We start from the raw sequence: 20,086 nt of genomic DNA, 5'->3' as shown, positions 1-20,086 counted from the left end.
TTTCCTTCTGAAGTATCCAATCAGCATCACCATCTGAAGCTTTGCCCTGCTCACTCCTACTTCCTCCCGTTTTATTCTCTGTGCTACCCCCTCAAAAAAAACCTTGCAACGCTAACTGTATGTAGTCCAGTAACTGCTTCTCAGGGGACCTAAACAGATACGGCTGATATTTTCCAAATTGATTTAATCTTGGAGCCCCTTTTAAGAGGAATACTTCTTGTATCCTGTGTAAAACATACATAATGCAAGTTTATGAAGTTATCAGTCAACTCCCTTCCTGCTGCCAGGGAGCCCCGTGCTTCCATATGGAGGTTTATGACTTACCCTCTCTCTTCCTGCAGGAAGGCTCCCATCTAAGGGGCTGGGAGAGGAGGGCAATTCCCCAGGGTGACCACTTACCTTCCAGGATGGGATTAGCCTCCAGGACCTGCTGCTCAATCCAGGAATGCTGGCCACTGACAGTGGCCAGGAACTGCAAGATGAGCTTGGTGGTCTCCGTCTTTCCAGCCCCAGACTCACCACTGCCAAAGAGACATGCAAGGACATGAGTCCATAGAAAAACTATTTTTTCAACACCTCTCAACTCTCCTTCAAATCCACCCAAAGCCTGTTTTCTGGTCCCAGTCTAACAGGGACACCTTTTCCCCATGCAGAGATCTCACAGCATGGCCCCTTCCTGAGGCCCTCAGATAATCAATGTTGAAGAAGTTATTGATGTGTTTGTCTTTTTTTCACTGCTTGGCTGCAAACTCCTCGGCACAGTCAGATCTGGCTCATTCCAGAGCCACTTGGTACAGTGCCCCATAAATACAGATGAATGAACAAGACCTTTTATTTTTGATTTTGAGACGAGATCTTGCTAGGTTGCTGAGGCTGGCCTTGAGACCATCCTCTGGCCTCAGCCTCCCAAGTCGCTGGGATTACAGACATGTGCCACTGTGACCAGCTCCACCTGTACTATTTGAAGTAAATTCCAGACAAATATTATTTCCTCTGAAAGTATAACCTTTTGAAGAACCCATGATCAAGGTGTTCACATTTGCTATGCCAACAAAGCAGAGTCAAACCAACAATCTCCAGTCATAGTCACAGACCCCTGTGAGCACCTGCCACAAACAGGAACTCATCAAATAACCTGCCAATTTCACAAGGGAAGAGAAATTAAGGGGACTTGCTCACAGTTCGGCAGAGCGGGAGTATGTGGGGGTTTGTGTGCTAGTTACTATGGTTTGAATATTCCCTCCAAAACTCATTTTGGAAAAAAAAAAAAAACTCTTATTGTTTGTTTGTTTTTTGAGATTGGCTCCCGCTAGTCTCAAACTCCAGGGCTCAGCTGATTCCTGCTTGGCCTCCCAGGTAGCTGGGACTACAAGTACATACCACTGTGCCCAGCTCCTTGTTGAACTTTAATTGCCACAGTGACAGTATTAAGAAGCAGGGGATTAGGTAAAAGATGTATTAGTGCTATTGTTTCAGAAGTGGGCTCTTGAGGAAAAGATAAGTTTGACCCCACTCACCCTCTGTGCACTTTCTCTCCAAGTTACGACATATGCCGTGTTTCTCATGTAGCGCAAGGTCCTCACCAGATGTGCCCCTCTACCTTGAACTTCCCAGCTTCCAGAACCATGAGCCAAATGCACTTCCACTATTTATAATTCACCCAGTCTTGTAATCTATTATAGCAGCAGAAAATGGACGAGAGAGCCCAGTTTGACTTAAAATGATGTTCTGTTCATTGCAGCATGCTGGGTACTAAGGAACTCTTTCCTCTTCTCAGCCCACACCCCGTCAGCACTGCCACCCTCCAGGTAGAAGCCGGCCCTGTGAGCTTCCTGGCCAGCTGTCATGCAGTCTAGCTCAGCTCAGGAGGCCTCTTGCAGCAAGCAGGTCATCCTGTCTTGGGAGACAGATTGGGACAGATCTCTGTCTTCTCCCTTTCCCTGCTGCATGCCACTGAGAAACGGTCTCAATCTCTCCCTAACAGTAAAATAAGAATATCTTCCTCAGAGGGTGACTGAGGACATTAAATAGGATCACCTATGCTATAGAACATCATTCATGTCTCTGGTTGAAACAATGTCCCTGCTCAGAGAGGCTGTGCCTGATCTCCCTTACACCTGAAGCAGCATGCCCTAGAATGTGAGCTCCACAAGGCAGGGGTTTTACCTGCAGCCGTTACCCATGTCAGACCTGTGAGGGGTGTGTGGCTAGGACATGATAAAATCTCAAATGAACTAATGGACCAAAAACGAATAAATGAATGACTACTGGCACATCAGTCCAGATGCTCTGCAGCCCAGTTCCCGCGTCACCTCCCTTTCCCTCTTCCTCTCCCTTTCCTTTGGCAGCAGGAGGACCTGTGGTCACAGGAAGAGAGAGGCCAGGCCAGGCCAGGCCAGACGAGGACTTGAGAGGCCTGTGAGCTGCTCTTGGAGCTCGCCTGAGGCCTGCCCTAAGATTTTATTTTTGAGTGAGATCTCACTCTCAGTTTGAGCCCTGCTCTCCCAAGGGCCTGTCTGGGCCCCATTTCTAAAGCAGCCATTCCACCTTTCTTCCTTGCCTCAAGAAACATTTATTGAAGGCTGGAAACACCCAGGCCCTGGTGATCCAGTGAAAAACCAGGTTCTGAAAGAAGGATGCTTTGGAGGGACATATCCTGGGGGAGGGGCAGCAGGGGACAGTTCCAGGTGATCTGTGTGCCCTTCAGAGGGGTATTTGCAGCTGAATAAGAAGAGCCCCTATGCAAGTTAAGAGCCAGCCTCAGCAACTTAGCTAGGCCTTAAGCAACTTAGAGAGACCCTGCCTTAAAATTTAAAAAGGGCAAGGGATGTGGCTCAGTGGTTCAGCAATCCCCAGTACAATAAAAAAAAAAAAAAAAAAAAATCACACCAGCCTCAAAGGCATGTTGGTCACACATGCTTTAGGGAAAGGGGTTGTTCCTTCCTTCCTTTGCAGGATGTTTGGGCAATGGCTGACCCCTCTGGCCCCCAGAAACATGGGCACCTGAGCCCCACCTGATGACACAGCACTGGTCCTTCTTGTTCTTCTTCATGCTGAAGTAGCAGCTGTTGGCAATGGCGAAGACATGCGGGGGCAGCTCCCCCACGTGGCGGCCATAGTAGAGTTGCACCTGCTCCAGGGTGTACAGGGGCAGCATCTGGAAGGGGTTCACGGCCACCAGGATGGAGCCTGTGTATGTCTAGGGAAGGAAACAGGAGGTGGTTAGTGTCTCTGCCCTAGGGAAGAGCTATTTGGCCCTGGCCTTGGCCTTGGGTGCCACCCCTTGAGGGTTACCAGGACTGCAGACTCTGGTGGAAAGTAGGGTTTGATTCTGGGCAAGGAGGAAAGACTCACACTCTCAGATGCTCAGGGAAGCTGGGGTGTCCACCAGGAAGGTGAGCTTCCGTTGGACACATTCAAAATAAGATTACATGTTCAGCACCCTGCCTGGTGCTTATGAGGGACTTGATAAAATGGGCTGAACGTATGAAATGAAGTTCTACCTGCTTCCTGCAGGAGCCTCTGTAAAGGCTGTAGCCCTCACTGATCCCAACTGCACCTTCTGTGGACTCCAGGTCTCAGGGACAAGCCCCAGTCCTGGGACCACAGCCTAGGACCACCTGTTCATTGGGAGCCCTCAACTAGGTCCAGCTGCCCTTATGGGGGTGGGGCAAGGAAACCTCCACCATAAGACCCAGAATTATCCTCTGCCTTCAAGGTGAAGAGGGTCAGATCAAGGATGTCTGCATGAACACTTTGCAAAGGATGAGGTACAGTTCAGGTTATCTTGTTGTTGTTCTCAGTCTCAGGGGCTCTGATCCACATTATTCAGACAGAGCACTCCCTCCTCAACTAGTGGGTGGGGGCACGGGAGTCCTGGATGTCACTCTCAGGAGGACTGGAATGCTCCATCAGGTTACCCTGTTTGTGACATGCCTAGGAGTTGAGGGGTGGGAACAGGAAGCTGTGCTCATCCCAATGTCTTTCAGTGTCTACCTGACCTGTCAGAGCAGGTCCTCGCTCAGCAACAGACAGAGGAAAGGGCAGCACTCAGAGCACCTACTGTGTGCCAGGTACTATGCTCTCAGCACACCTCAGCTTCCTCTCCTCAAGGGTCTGATCCCTGCTTCTTTTGTGTTAGAAACAGAGATTGAGAAAGGCCGGATACCCCACCTCCTCATACAGTGAGGATATGGGGAGTGGTGCCTAGCTCCAGATCCCCTAGGCGGTCATAGTCTCACCCCCATGGAAGGTTCCCAGATGGACACAGGGTAGGGGGACTCACATAGATCTTGTGCTGCTGATAGCGGATCAGGAGGTTGTGCACCATGCCTGCCTCGTTCAGGTCCCCCAGGCGGATCATGTCGTCTACACCCTCAACAGAGTTGGGGTGCATGGGGCTAAGAACACCAAAGTCCTCTGCTTGAATCCAGTGTTCCTGGAATGATGGACACAGACTCCCTTGATGGGCAGCCTCCACATGGACCAGTCCCCTAGTACCCTACTTCTCCACATTGCCAGGCACAAGGTGACTCATGTGATGAGCACAGATGAGCTGACCTGGGGCTGATGGCCAGTCTCTGGCCAAGGTCAGTCTGTGGCTTAGGTCAAGTGACACCTGTGACAAAATCAGGTCCAACTGTGGTTTTGGTCAGCATGTGTCAAGGGCCTGGGGTACATATGTAGCTGGGCTGGGGCCAAACCTTAGGCTGGGGTGGAGGAGCTGGTAGCTACAAGTTAGATTTGAGGTCAATTTACAGCTGGGGCCTCACCATTGTTGGAATAAGTACAAATAAAAGTGTTTTTTTAAAAAATCATAAATGGATGTTGAATTTTGTCAAATGCTTTTTCCTGTATTTATTAACACAAATATATGTTTTTTTTCTTTGTCTACTGATTTGGTGACTTACACTGATTTATTTTCAAAATGTTGCAGGAATTTTGTATTTCCAGGGTAAACCCCATTTGGTTATGATGCATTTTCTTTTTAACATGTTGGCTAATATAGAGGGATTGCTAATTTTTAAAAGGACTTATTTGTGTATATGTGGTACTTGGGATTGAAGCCAGGGGTGCTCTACCACTGAGCTACATCCCCAGCCCTTTCTTTATTTTTAATTTTGAGACAGGGTCTTGCTAAATTGCTCAGACTGGCCTTGAGTTTGGGATCCTCCTCCTGCCTCAATCTCCTGAGTCACTGGGAATTTAGGAGTGTGCCATAACACTGAGCAGTGAAAGTGTTTTTGAAAAGCCATACAGCATTATGCAAGTGGGAGGTTCTACGTGGCTCCACATGGCTTCCGTAACCTGGAGCTTCTAGGCACCAGTCTAGAAGTTTCTCCTTTAGGTCATGTCTGCAGGAGCTGCACCCTGGAGCCTGTCTGGGCGGGGCAGTTGGTCAGCCTGAAGAGTGAGGTGACCAGCTGGATGCTTGCCTTGCAACCCTAGCCTCACCGCTCTGCCCTGAGTGGCCCCTGCCTCCTCCAGGTGGGTGAGCTTCAGGTCTGGCCACCCTAAGGAGCCAACCCTCACCTCTGCATTTCTGCCCTTTCCTCCCCCCTCCACAGGTTTCTGGCCCACCTTTCCCTCCAACTCCCCTTCACTCTGAACACCAGCTTTCAGCTCTCCCCCACCTGCCCTTGCCCTTCCCCCTCCCTCCTGCTCTCCTAATTCTCTTCCTTTCCCCAGAATGCAACTCTTGAAACATCCCCAAGAGGAACACATAATGTTCTCCAGGGCAGGACTTCACCGTGGTCTGTCCTGCCACAGAGATCTTGGGCTTCTGAACCCTCAATGCTGGGGAGCAGCAGAGGCTGTGGGCTCCGGGGCCCCAGTGGGATGGGCACAGGGGAAAGCCCCCAACACTGACCTTGCCCTCGTCATCCTCGACCAAGACCTTGCCTGGCTTGGTTTCTTTGATGATGCCACCGATAGCCACTTCAGCCTTGTTGGTAGAGGCAGGCTCCAGCCACACATGGTCACCCTGGAGGGCAGAGAGGAGACAGTGGTCTGATCCCTGTTTCTCTTCCCTTTCCCACTGGAGACTTACCTGTCCTGGGGCTGGCTGTCCTTTTAATCTGGAGCTCCTAGGTGGCTCTGTCTCTCTTCTCTTTCTCCCTTCCTCCCTCTCCCTCCCTCTCTCCCACACCACCCTCCTCTTCCCCTTCCCCTTCTCTTCCCTCTCTCTCCCTTTCCTTTCTTCTCTCCCCCACTCTCTTTCCATCCCTCCCTCTCTTACCTCTTTCCCCTTCCTCTCCTCCTTTCCCTCTCTGATCTCCTCTGAGCATGTGTCATCTGTACCGCTCAATAGGCAGGTACCAAACACTGTCTATTCAGCTTCTTGCTTTGTCTCTACCCTGCCTGGGACAGTAAGTCCACCAAAGACAGGAGCTCCCCCACAGTGACCATCATAGAGAAAGACAACAGTAACCAAATTCAGCCACTATTTATGAAAATAGTGAGGTGGGGTGGTTTAGAGCAAATGAAAACGACAACAGGAGTTGAACTTCTCACTTGCATCCTCTCGGAAATCTACAGCAAGCAACTAGGAGAATGAGAAACAGAAACAAAACACCATTTTCAGTGAAAGTAGAAGATGGATGAGCCATTGAGCAGGCCGGAGAGCATTCTGGTAAAAGATGAAGAACGAAGCTGAAAAGAGGGCCCCAGCTGCAGATTCCAGAAAGAGCTGGAAAAGTTCATTTCTCCAAGTCCAACACATTCTAATGCAGCATGTCTCATTGCATCAGCAGAGAAAGGGCAAGAAGTGGTAATAGGAGCTTCCTTGGCCTGACTTGGCTCTAAGAAACGAGATGCCATATTTGCAGGAAGCAGTCTGTCTGCGAAGTGGGAAAGGGAAGCTTTGCCCTGTGAAGAGCCCGACAGTACCCAAATCCATTGGCAGGGAGAGGGGCAGACTAAAAAGTCAATGCTAGCCTGCAACATGGCATCAACCACACCTGAACTTGCTGATCCAAGAAAGTTAATCCCACTCCAAGGAGAATAAACCCAAAGGAGCCAGCACAGGCCTAATACGAAGATACTGAAATCCAAGGGAGGAAAAGAGCATTCAAAGAAGAAGAAAAACAAAAACAGAAATCCCCAAAACGAAGCCTTTCAGAGCAGTAGAAAGTAAAAGCCAAGTATTTCACCATCATGTATTAAAATATACCAAAGTGCACCTCAGAGGCCAAAGAACTCAGGAACTAGATAGCAAGACAACTGAGACTGAAGAGGTATGAGTTGGCAGAGTTCGAGAAAGAAATGAAGGGTAAGAAATAAATTAACTGGAAATAAAAGGAAAAAAAACAACAACAGGAGACTATGCATTGTTAGGTTTGAATGCGAGGTGTCCCTCAAAAGCTCATATGTGAGACAATGCAAGAAGGTTCAGAGGAGAAATGATTGGGTTATAAGAGTCTTAACCCAATCAGTGAATTGATCTCCTGATGGGATTAAGTGAGTGGTAATTTAAGTGGGAGGGTGTGGCTGGAGGAGGTGGGGTTTGGGGCGTGGCTTTGGATATACATTTGTATCTGGAGAGTAAAGCTGCTCTCTCTGCTTTCTGATCTTCATGTGAGCTGCGTCCCTCAGCCACACTCTTCCGCCTTGATGTCCTGCCTCACCTTGAGCCTGAAACAAACCTTTCCTCCTCTACAGTCTTTCAGTCGCAGCAGCAAAAAAAGCTGACTAAAACATGTACTGACAGCAAAATTAGGACAAGAATCCTAAAGATAGGAAAGAAAAGAGTGAGCAAAATGACAAGGAAATTTTTAGAAAATAGAATTAAGAAGAAAAAGATAGATACACAGAAGACGGAAAAAAATACAGAGTATCCAAAGAAGAAAGCTAGAAAGGGAAGAAAAAAGCATCAAAGTTATTAAAGATACAATTCAAGATAACTTTTCAGAAATTAAAGAAACCTTGAATCTGTAAACAGAAGACAGATTCCAGGTACCAGAAATGGGGGGAGAGCGATCTGGTACCAGGGGGAAAAAATGACCTGGTCCAAGAAAAATAAAAATCAAATCTAGTACAGATTCAGTGCAATTCCTATTAAAATACCAATGACATTTTTTTGACAGAACAAGAAAAAGCAATCCTGAAATTTGTATGGAAACACACACACACACACAGCTGAAGTCTGCCGGGTTTCTGGTCGCGACTAAAAGGCTCAGGGATCACTCCAGTTGAACTGGGCTAACTGGGCTGCGCAAAATAACCACACAAGAGACACAAATACCTTTTTCTTTGGGGTAGCTGTGACAGCTCCCCTGACCTTAAGGGTCCGTAGAAAGAGAAAGAGTGAGAGCACGCGCTGACCCCTTTTACTGAGGAGAAGCTATTCAAATGAGGCAAGGGGTCAGGTTTCAGGGGGCTGAGTCTATCTTCATGATGTCCACTGTCAGCAGGTTGACTGACACGTGGGTAGGCCACACCCAAGGGCACAGTAAGAGAAGGGGACACACACACAAGGCACTTCCATGGAAGGTTCTATCCTAAACAGGGCAAGGAGTTATATTATAAAGGAACAGGTGAGCGTAGCTTCACCCATGGGGCTGTAGCAAGACACCCATGCACGAGACACCGACCCTGGAACCCAAGAAGGGTGGGGAAAGCTCTGCCACATTTCTTCGACTGAGTGCCTCAACACCCAGCCGGGGAGTGTGACCCAGTCACGTGCAAGGATGGTCTCCCACAGAAGTCATCTTTACCAAAAAGAACAAAGCAATAGGCAATACACTGTCAAAAGATATGATACAGCTGTAGTACAGAGAGGTTGCAGAGTCAGAGTAAGCCCAGGAGAGCTGGGGAGTAGGGGTGAGGATCTAAGTCCTTTTGTACCTAGAGGGAAGCCAATGATAGATAACATTGAAAACCCAAATATCAAGTATCATCATAACCTCTTTACAGACACAGGTGGAAAATTTGAAGGGATCAACTAGAAGGGTTGGTGGTGGTCACTTCTAGGGAAGAGGAAGTGGGGCACTGACTCTTGTAAGCTGTGTGCCTACACAACTTTATAAAAATAAAAGTTAGCTAGGCTCGGTGGCACATGCCTGTAATCCCAGCAACCAGGGAGGCTAAGGCAGGAGAATTGGGAATTGGAGGCCAGCCTAAGCAACTTAGCAAGGCCCTGTCTCAAAATTTAAAAATAAAATAAAAAGGGCTGGGACTGTAGCTCAGTGGTAGAGTGCCTCTGGGTTTAATCCCCAGTATGGCAAACAACAACAACATTAATAATAATAGCTAAATTATGTGAGCTGCGTCCCTCAGCCACACTCTTCCACTTATAGCAAGGAGCATTTATTACAGGATGCAGAAGACAGTAGGAAAATACACTGTATCAAGTTAATTAAATTACATACAAACTCTCAGAGACTGAGGACAAGCTCTCTTAGGACCAGGCTGAAATTTCAGTGTAAATGTGGGCATTGTGCAGTGAAAACAGCTGGCCAGTCACCAAAGTGAGAAGATTTAAAGTCAAAGATATATGATGAGCTTCTCACAGCAAAATTGACATTAACCAGAAATGAAAAAAAAAAAGAGAAACTATCTCCAGGGTAAGCCCAGTGATGAGGTGTCTGCCCAACAGGACCTGGAAGAAGAACTAACAGAACTGGAGTATGGATTATGCAAAGTAAGGAGCAATGGGTTTGCCATTTGGCCAGAGGTGCCCTGGGAAATAAATGGGAAGCCAAGTGGCAGAAAACAGAACTTCTTCCTGAACTCTGTGATGTCTGTTCAAAAGCAACTGAATCCTGGCAAGAATGGGCAAGAAGGGGGAAAAGCAGGAGCTGTCAATTGCAAAGGAAGTGGAAGTGCATGTTGAGGTTCAAGGAATAGAGGCTGATTTACAGAAGCAGGGACCTCTGTGGCCTGTGTTGCTTTCTTTTTGCAGCTCAGCATGCAGAGGAAGAGGGAGCACCAGTCAGAGACGGAGGTGACTACACAGAAACCCAAAGCTGTAAAGGCCACTCTCACTCCTGAGCACCTGGTTCTCAGATGCCTTTACACTGACATCTCCCAAGACAGGCAGCTCTTTGGCCCACTCGCTGGCATGAGCAGGGCTCCCGTGTGCCCACCTGCCATGCTTCTCTTCTCCTAGTAGGAGAGAGATGGGCTGGAGGTGGCTTGGTGCCTTGTAGTGGAGTCATCAAGGACTCTCCAGCAGCGATACCTGGGGTTTCAGCCCCAGTGCAGTTCCATCAATAGACTTGAGGCTCCTCCCATTGGCAGGGACTGATGGTTGGTGCCCTATTTCTCCTAGAAATGCCCCCCTACCTGGGTGCTCATTCATGAGATCTCTTCCCTGTCTGATAAGGAATGGGTTGACTGCACTGTGATTGTCTGTCATTTAGGCCCCCTAGTTTGTCATATTTTCTTACGGCAGCCTGATCAAACTAATAGAAAGTGCCTTTGAAGTCAGACAGACCTGGTTTTTAACCCCTACCCAGTATCACTTGGATTTTTAATGACCCTCAAGTGTCCATGTGTTGGAAGCTTAGATCCCAGTTTGGTGCTACTGGGAGGCAGTGGGAACCTAGTGGGGGATTCTGCCTTTTATTTAGCAATCACTTGGGCCTCTGAAGGATTCATTGATAAATAAAGATGACAACCCTCCCCTCAAAGAACTTGCAATCTTAGAAGACCGAGGGAGCCTGCAGTTGTGATTATGAGTAATACAGCCCCAGAAGGTGTCTTCCCAAACTCTGCTTGAAGTTAATCGTGCAGACTAACGTCTGTGCCACTTGGAAGACATTCCAGCTGATGCCTGCCATGGCACCTTCCTTGGTGAAATAGGTTTGGCTTTGCCTTGTGTTCTGATTTAGATCTGGAACGTCCCCCCAAGTTCATGTGTTAAAAGCACGGTCTCCAATGCAGCAAGGTTCAGAGGTGGGTGTTTTAGGCAGTGACTGAATCCTGAGAGCTTTGACGACCCTAGCAGATTAATAATCCACTGATAGCTAGATAGTCTGCAAGGAGGTCGCACTTATTTGAAGGAAGCAGGTCACTGGGGGTGTGCCCCGGAAGGGGGGAAGTAGGTCACTAGGGGTTTATCTTCTCCCAGGTCCCTTTCCTATCTCTCTCTTTCTCTCCTTCTTCTCTTCTCCCTTTCCTGGCTACCATCAGCTAAGCAGCTTTCTCTGCCATGCCTTTCTGCCTTGGATCCGGCTGAACCTCCGAACCTGTGAGCCAAAATAACCCTTTCCTCCTCTAAGCTATTCTTGTGACACATTTTGATCACAGAAATGAAAAGCTGATGAAGACAATGTGTTTATCCTGATTTGAACTTTACACAATGTATATATACAGGTATCAAAAACCACGTGGCACCTTGTAAATATGTACAAATTTTGTTTTTATGCATCAGTTAAAAATAAGTTTAAAAATATCATGATCTAGTACAGTGCCAAGTCTAATGTTTGCAATGCGGTAACCAAAAGCCCTTGCAAAGTTTTAGACTGCAGGAAAAAATGGATGAATCACAGATGAAAACGGCCTCATCTCCAGTCTGTAAAATTTAAAAACAATAACCACCAACCCTCGCTGCCCATTCAGAAGGTCAGAAGCTGCCAGGGCCCAGTCCTAGGAGCCTTGGGGCTCTTGCTTGGTGATGGGGCCCCTCCCAGCAGTGTGGATCCAGCACCTGGGGAGAATGGCTACTGTGTGTGGGAGAACAGTGTGTGCATTTTTCTTTTTTTTTAAATCAGAAAGGACTTTGCAGCACTATTCAGGGCTTTGTGGGGCAGAGGCAGAGGTGGGAATCTGGGGAGCAGGGAAAGATGCCCAGGTTGGTTTGGGGGCCCCAGCTTCCCAGCCTCCCAGCTTCTTCTTGCCATATACACTCCATTCCAGGTGGTCTGAAGGCCTTTCCCAACCCCCTATAAGGGAAGTTTCTCACTGTCTGTTGACTCAAGAGTAAATGAAAAGTTTCCCTGTTTCCTGAAGGCAGAGTCATCTCTTGGCCACTGAAACACAGATATTTGCTAAAAGGAACATGATGCAGAGTCCAAAGTGGTGACTTGACCCAGGGTCTGATTCCCACCCTGTTCCCTGTTCCATAGTCGACTGTTTTCTCTGGGTGAGATCTTAGAGTGTCATCATGAGACAACAAATTTGAAATCCCTTTTTTAAGCCCTACATGTAAGAGGGATTACTATGCACGTGGCTAGAAGCTTTCTAAAGTAAACTGTTGTCTTTTGATAATAGATTCTGTCTTGTTCCTCAAACTCCCATATCTGTGGTACTTTCCGTCTAGGTCTCTTTGCCTTTCTTCTTCATTCTTTGGAAGTGGTTCAGCTCAGCCTTGGGTAACTTCCACAAATAATCCCTCGATTGAATAAATGTAATTCTTACCAGCCTGAACACCGACATCCTGGGTCAATAGCTCCACACAGCCTGTATGTAGAGAGAAAGCAGAAGGTCAGTGTGTCGTGTTCCCCGAATGTGGAGCTCCCAGAGGGCAGGGGCTGTGCATGGTCATCAACCAGTTCCTAAGTGTCTGGATCATTAAATGACTCCGAACAAATGGATACATGAGTCCCATCCCATCCCAGGTGCAAGATGATGCTCTTTCAGCCTCCACTGTCTTGCCCCTTTATTGAACGACTATTTTGTATTCATCTGTGGACTTGACAGGGAGTGGGGTGGTGCCCTGTCATCCAGAGCACAAATGTTGTCTGGTTGGATATCCATGACAACCAGTCATCACCACACCTCCTGGGAAGTGCTCAGCTAAGCGGCCACCAGAGCAACACGCATGTCACATATGTGTAAGCCTCAGAGCACTCCAGAAGGTGGGTGTCTCCCCATTTTTCACATGGGACTCAACAAGGAAAGATGGCTCAGTTAATGAGCACACAGCTGGGAACCGAACTCAGATCTGCTTCATCTCACAACTTCCTGGCACCTGGCTGCTCCAGGTGCTTTGAGAGCCCATGGGCAGGCCTGATTAGCAGCCAGCAGGTGGAGGAGGTACCCAGAGCCTCAATCTGCCTGATCTGAAGAAGATGGCCATCACCCATGACCCTGCCTTGAGCACTGGCACCTTCCCTTCCTCACACTGGCAGTGTGTGGCAGGTGCTGGCTCTGTGGTATTCATTGCCCTGTTTTCTGCACCTACCACAGCCTGCCCCACACTTAGTAATGTATGTCCCATGAAGAGGCACATGAGACCCCTCAATATTATTATCATTTTTTTTCATCTTTTTCATTTGTTTTAATTAGATACATATGACAATACAATGATCTTGACCTATCATACATTTGAATCAGATGGGGTAGAATCTCTCATTTTTCTGAGTGTACAGGTTGCAGAATCACATTGGTCATGCAGTCACGTATATACACCCAGCAATAATCAGGTCTGTTTTATCCCTGGATATTATTTTGATGGTGGCTTTGAGAATGCACAGTAGCGGAACCAGCTCTGAGAACAGATGCCTTCATCCGCATATTACAGGAACGTAGAGACTAAGAAATGCTGAGACTTTATCAAAGCTGTCCAACTGATATTATGGTTTGGATCTAGAAATGTACCCCCAAAACCTCATGGCCCCCACGCAGCAAGATGCAGACATGGGGCTTTTAGACAGTGATTGGGGCGATAATCTCACTAATGTGTTAATCCAAAATGGATTAATAATTTGAATGAACTAGTGGGTAATAATTTTAGGTAGATAGAACATGGCTGGAGGAGGTAGGTCACTGAGGATGTGGCCTTGGAATATATATCTGTCCCTTCCCCTGTCCCGCTCCTGTTCCAAGGTGCCATGAGCCAAGCAGCTTGCTCCCCCAACACTCCCTTCTGCCATGATGTTCAGCCTCACCTCAGACCTAGAGCAATGGAGTCAGCCGGCCAAGGACTGAATCTCTGAAACCATGAGACAAAATAAACTTTCCCTCCACTAAGTTGTTCTTAGGTATTTTGGTCACAATGCAAAGCTGAGTAATACAATTGGTAAGTGAAGAAACACAGTCTTCTCCCCAACTTCGACATTCATCGACAAGACATAACAATAATAAAACTCAGATGCTCCAAACCATGGAGCATCTATGTTCATCAAACAAATTCTTCTCAAGTTCAAGAGTCAAATAGACCACCACACAATAATTCTGGGTGAGTTTAATACACCTCTTTCACCACTGGATAGATCAGCCAAACAAAAGCTGAAAAAAAAAAAGAAACTATAGAATTCAATAAAACAATAACTTAGATTTAACTGACATATATAGAATATTTCATCCTTCAATGAATGAAGACACTTTCTTCTCAGAAGCACATGAATCCTTCTCTCAAATAGACTATATATTGTGCCACAAAGCAACTCTTAGCAAATATAAAAAAGTAGAGATACTACCCTGCATTCTATCAGATCAAAATGGAATGAAATTAGAAATCAATAATAAAATAAAAAATGAAAGCTACTCCAACACCTGGAGACTAAATGCTACTGAATGAACAATGGATTGCAAAAGACATCAAGGAGGAGATTAAAAAATTCTTAGAGGTGAGTGAAAACACTGATACAACACATCAATCTCTGGGACACTATGAAGGCCGTACTAAGAGGAAAATTTATTGCAGGGAGTTCATCTCCTAAAAAAAGAAAAAGTCAACAAACAAATGGCCTAACATTACATCTTAAAGCCCTAGAAGAAGAAGAACAAATCAACACCAAAAGCAGTAGAAGACAGGAAATAGTTAAAATAAGAGCTAAAATCAATAAAATTGAAACAAAAGAAATAATTGAAAAAATTGACAAAACAAATAGTTGATTCTTTGAAAAAATAAATCAAATTGACAAACCCTTAGCCATGCTAACAAAGAGGAGAGAGAAAACTCAAATTACTAACATACATGATGATAAAGGAAATATCACAACAGACACTACAGGAATACAGAAGATAATTAGAAATTATTTTCAAAACTTGTACTCCAATAAAATAGAAAATATCAAAGGCATTGACAAATTTCTAGAGTCATATGATTTGCCCAAATTGAACCAGGATGATATACATAATTTTAAACAGATCAATTTCAAGCAGTGAAATAGAAGACACCATTGGGAGATTATCAACCAAGAAAAGCCCAGGACCAGATGGACACACAGCCGAGTTCTATAAGACCTTTAAAGAAGAACTAATACCAATACTCTTCAATTTATTTCAGGAAATAGAAAAAGAGGGAGCACTTCCAAGCTCATTCTATGAGGCCAATATTACCCTGATTCCAAAACCAGGTAAAGATGCCTCAAAGAAAGAAAACTTCAGACCACATCTCTAGTGAACATAGGAACAAAAATTCTCAATAAAATTCTGGCAAATCAAATACAAAAACATATCAAAAAGATTGTACTCCATGATCAAGTGGGATTCATCCCAGGGATGCAAGATTGGTTCAACATATGGAAATCAATTAATGTAATTCATCACATTAATAGACTTAAAGATAAGAATCATATGATCATCTCGATAGATGCAGAAAAAGCATTTGACAAAATATAGCGCCCTTTCATGTTTGAAATACTAGAAAAACTAGGGATAACAGGAACATATCTCAACATTATAAAACCTATCTATGCTAAGCCCTATGCCAACATCATTCTAAATGGAGAAAAATTGGAAACATTTCCTCTAAAAACTGGAACAAGACAGGGATGCCCTCTTTCACCACTTCTATTTAACATAGTTCTTGAAACACTGGCCAGAACAATTAGACAGAGGAAAGAAATTAAAGGGATACAGATAGGAAAAGAAGAACTCAAATTAGCACTATTTGCTGATGATATGATTCTATACCTAGAAGACCCCAAAAATTCCACCAGAAAACTTCTAGAACTAGTAAAGGAATTCAGCAAAGTAGAAGGATAAAAAATCAACACCCATAAATCAAAGGCATTTCTGTATATCAGTGACAAATCCTCCGAAAGAAAAATGAAAAAAACCTCAAGAAAATAAAATAAAATACTTGGGAATCAATTTAACAAAAGAGGCAAAATACCACCACAATGAAAACTACAGAATACTAAAGAAAGAAATTAAAGAAAACCTTAGAAGATGGAAAGATCTCCCTTGTTCATGGATAGGCAGAATTACTATTGTCAAAATGACCATACTACCAAAAGCACTATACAGATTTAATGCAATTCCAATCAAAATCCCAATGACATTCCTCATAGAAATAGAAAAAGCAGTCATGAAATTCATCTGGAAAGATAAGAGACCCAGAATAGCTAAAGCCATCCTTAGCAAGAAGAATGAAGCAGCTAGCATCACAATACCAGACCTTAAACTATACTACAGAGCAATAGTAACAAAAACAGCATGGTATTGGCACCAAAACAGGCTGGTAGGCCAATGGTACAGAATAGAGGACACAGAGTCTAACCCGTATAATTACAGTTATCTTATATTATACAAAGGTTCCAAAAACATACACTGGAGAAAAGATAGCCTCTTCAACAAATGGTGCTGGAAAAACTGGAAATCCATATGCAACAAAATGAAATTAAACCCCTATCTCTCACCATGCACAAAACACAACTCAAAGTGGAACAAGGACCTAGGAATTAAACCAGAGACCCTGAATCTAATAGAAGAAAAAGTAGGCCAAAATCTCCATCATATCGGATTAGGCTCCAACTTCCTTAACAAGACTCCTACAGCACAAGAATTAAAATTAAGAATTAATAAATGGGATGTATTCAAACTAAAAAGGTTCTCTCAGCAAAAGAAACAATCAGTGAAGTCAATAGAGAGCCTACAGCTTGGGAGCAAATTTTTACCCCTCACACATCAGATAGAGCATAATCTCTAGGGTATATAAAGAACTCAAAAAGCTAAACTCCAAAAAAACACAAATAATTCAATCAATAAATGGGCCAAGGAATTGAACAGACACTTCTCAAAAGGTGATATTCAATCAATCAACAAATATATAAAAAAAAAGCTCATCATCTCTAGCAATTAGAGAAATGCAAATCAAAACTACTCTAAGATTTCATCTCACTCCTGTCAAAATGGCAGCTATTTTGCATACAAACAACAATAAGTGTTGGCGAGGATGTGGGGAAAAGGTACACTCATACATTGCTGGTGAGACTGCAAATTGATGCAGCCAATATGGAAAGCAGTATGGAGATTCCTTGGAAAATTGGGAATGGAACCACCTTTTGACCCAGCTATCCCTCTCCTTGGTCTATACCCAAAGGACTTAAAAACAGCTTACTACAGGGACACAACCACATCATTGTTTATAGCAGCACAATTCACAATAGCTAAACTGTGGAGCCAACATAGATGCCCTTTAGTAGATGAATGGATAAAGAAACTGTGGCATATACACACAACGGAATATTACTCAGCAATACAATAGAATAAAATCATGGCATTTGCAGGTAAATGAATGGAGTTAGAGAAGATAATGCTAAGTGAAGTGAGCCAATACCAAAAAAACAAATGCCGTATTTTTTTTCCTGATATAAGGAGGCTGATTCATAGTGGGGCTGGGAGGGGGAACATGGGAGGAATAGACAAACTACAGATAGGGCAAAGAGGAGGTAGGGGGAGGAAGTGGGCAAGGCAGTAAAAAATGATGGTGGAATGAGATGGACATCATTAACCTAAGTACATGTGTGAAAAAGACATGAATGGTGTCAATATACTTTGTGTACAAGCAGAGAGATGAAAAATCGTGCTTTACGTATGTAATATGAACTGTAATGCATTCTGCTGTCATATATAATAAATTAGAATAAACAATTAAAAAACACAGGTAAAGACAAACAAACAAACAAGGCAGGGAAAAGCTGGGTATGTGCCTCACACCTGTAATCCCATCCACATGGGAGGCTGAGGCAGGAGGACTGCAAGTTTAAGGCCAGCCCCAGCAACTTAGTGAGACTCTCAACAACTTTGTGAGACCCTGTCTCAAAATAAAAATAAAAAGGGCTGGGGATGTGGTAGCCCCTGGGTTCAATACCCAGTACCAAAGGGAAAAAAATGTGGAGAGAATCTTAGCTGATCCCTGGCTCCTAGAGAGCTCTTCTGAGGTGAGTCTGGTCCCTGTTTCCACCTCATATGTCCCAGGGAAGTGTAGAATGAAAGACACAGAGGGGCATGGTCTTGCCTCTGGCTGCCCGTTATTTCCTGCTCCTGGCTTCTCCACACCAGAAACTTTAAGCAGAAACTTAAGCTTCCCATAGTTCCCAGTTCAGTTGCTGTCCTCCCTCCTCACCAACCACATAGCATCTGACCTCCAGCCACCAGGCTCTGCCTCCCAAGTGCCCCATGCTGGTCCTGCCAGATCCCGGGGCGTGGCCTGTCACATACCCCAGACTGCTGCTCTTCTGACCCCAACTTCAGTGCCCTCTACTCCCCAGCAACTCCTCCTGGTCTTCCTGTGACACAGAGCAGCAGAACTGCTGACCTTACCCCCTCCCCAGTGCCAGCTTACCCCCGAGCAGCTGCTCCCTGATTGCATTGCTACCCCCTGGCCCTTCCATTTCTCCTCTGTCCGCCTGTTCCTAGCTTCATCTCTATTCCCACTTAGCCTGTACCTGCCTTAAATCTCTTTGGGGAAAAAGTGGTCCTATGATACCCATCAATGGGATACAAAAATAAAATACAATGAGCACACATGATGTGGAGCCCCCGTCTTGAGGATAGTGGTTCTTCCCTTTAACTGACTCTTCTCTCACCTTGTAAGCTCCCAAATCTAGTGATTAAAGCCAGGGACTGGGTCCTACACCACTGAAGACAGCAGTCAGTGTGCTCTCATGGGCTGTACCTCCTCTTGACCTTCAGAAATGCCCAAGGGTCCTTCCTTGGACATTCATCATCTCTTTTGGCAAAAAATAAAATAAAGTAAAAATTCTACTTCAATAATTTCCCCCATTTGGGGAAGTGTGGAAAGACACAGAGGGGCATGGCCTTGCCTCTGGCTGCCCAGTGTTTCCTGCTCCTGGCTTCTCTACACTAAGCAGAAACTTGAAGCCCACCCACCTCCAGATCCACCAAGGCCCCATTTCTCTGGATTTCTCCAGTGGATGTGCCATGGGCACGTCCAACTCAAGGTGACTCCAGTGCTTCATCTTCTCAGTCCCCAAGCCCATGCCTGCATTCTCTATCTCAATGAATGACATTAGCAACTACTGAAGATTGTTCTCATATCTTAATCATCATGTAATGCCTCTCTAAGCTTCCCGGGTAAACTTGATTCTTTTCATCTCTTCAAAAATCCATCCTTCAGAGTTAGAGAATATCATGCTAAGCGAAGTAAGCCAATCTCAAGAAACCAAAGGCTGAAGGTTTCTGTGATAAGTATATGCTGATCTATATAATGTGGGGGGCATGGTATGAGTGGAGGAACTTTGGATGGGCCCAAGGGGAAGGAGGGGAGGGGGCATGGGGGTAGGAAAGATGGTGGAATGAGATGGACATCATTACTCTAGGTACATGTATAATTACATGAATGGTTGTACTTTGTGTACCCAAAGAAGTGAAAAATTTGTGTACGATGAATTGAAGAGCATTCTGCTGTCACGTGTAACTGATTAGAATAAATAAACAAACAAATCCATCCTCATCCCATTATCCAGTGATTTTTTTAAAATACTTTTAGTTGTAGATGGACACAATACCTTTATTTTGTTTAATTTTTTTTTAATGTGGTGCTGGGGATCGAACCCAGGGTCTCACATGTGCCAGGCAAATGCTCTACCGCTGAGCCACAACCCCAGCCCTACCCAGTGATCTTTAAAAGATGCAAAAATGGACCACATTATGCCTCTCCATGCTAAGAGTGTGCCGTAGCTTTATGGCATTCAAGAATCCTCAGCATAATAGCCTGCCTGCCTTCTGAGTCTGTCTTCTATCTTACATCTTCCCCCTCCCCAGGATGCACTGAATTCCTTGAAGTTCCTGAAACACCCCACGCTCTCTCTTACCTCACTGTTTCTGATCATGATCTGAGTTTGGAGCACACACATGTACCCATGTACACACACATATACCGTCATCCTCACACAGAGAAGCTGCCATTTTCTGCCTGCTTTTATATGTTATTGTGTATGTCTCCCCC

General features: G+C 45.2%; 1 protein-coding gene across 4 annotated transcripts in view; it reads right to left on the bottom strand.

Annotated features, from left to right (window-relative positions):
* Nucleotides 1-20,086, bottom strand: part of Myo7b (myosin VIIB) — a 78,729-nt gene that overhangs the window by 54,522 nt on the left and 4,121 nt on the right. For all 4 annotated transcript variants that reach the window (XR_007350874.1, XR_007350875.1, XM_048812144.1 and 1 more), the window contains exons 2-6: nucleotides 12,361-12,402; nucleotides 5,870-5,983; nucleotides 4,286-4,438; nucleotides 3,015-3,199; nucleotides 400-521 (exon numbers count right to left, since the gene is read on the bottom strand). Coding sequence is in view for 2 of the 4 variants with exons in the window: in XM_048812144.1 (XP_048668101.1) it covers nucleotides 400-521; nucleotides 3,015-3,199; nucleotides 4,286-4,438; nucleotides 5,870-5,983; nucleotides 12,361-12,378 (592 nt within the window). In the remaining 2 variants the exon portion in view is untranslated. The remainder of the gene's footprint in view (nucleotides 1-399; nucleotides 522-3,014; nucleotides 3,200-4,285; nucleotides 4,439-5,869; nucleotides 5,984-12,360; nucleotides 12,403-20,086) is intronic.

Source organism: Marmota marmota, unplaced genomic scaffold (genome assembly GCF_001458135.2).
Source record: "Marmota marmota marmota unplaced genomic scaffold, marMar, whole genome shotgun sequence".
NCBI lineage: Eukaryota > Metazoa > Chordata > Mammalia > Rodentia > Sciuridae > Marmota > Marmota marmota.
Note: the sequence above shows the minus strand (reverse complement) of the source record. Positions and strands in the feature narration are given on the sequence as shown.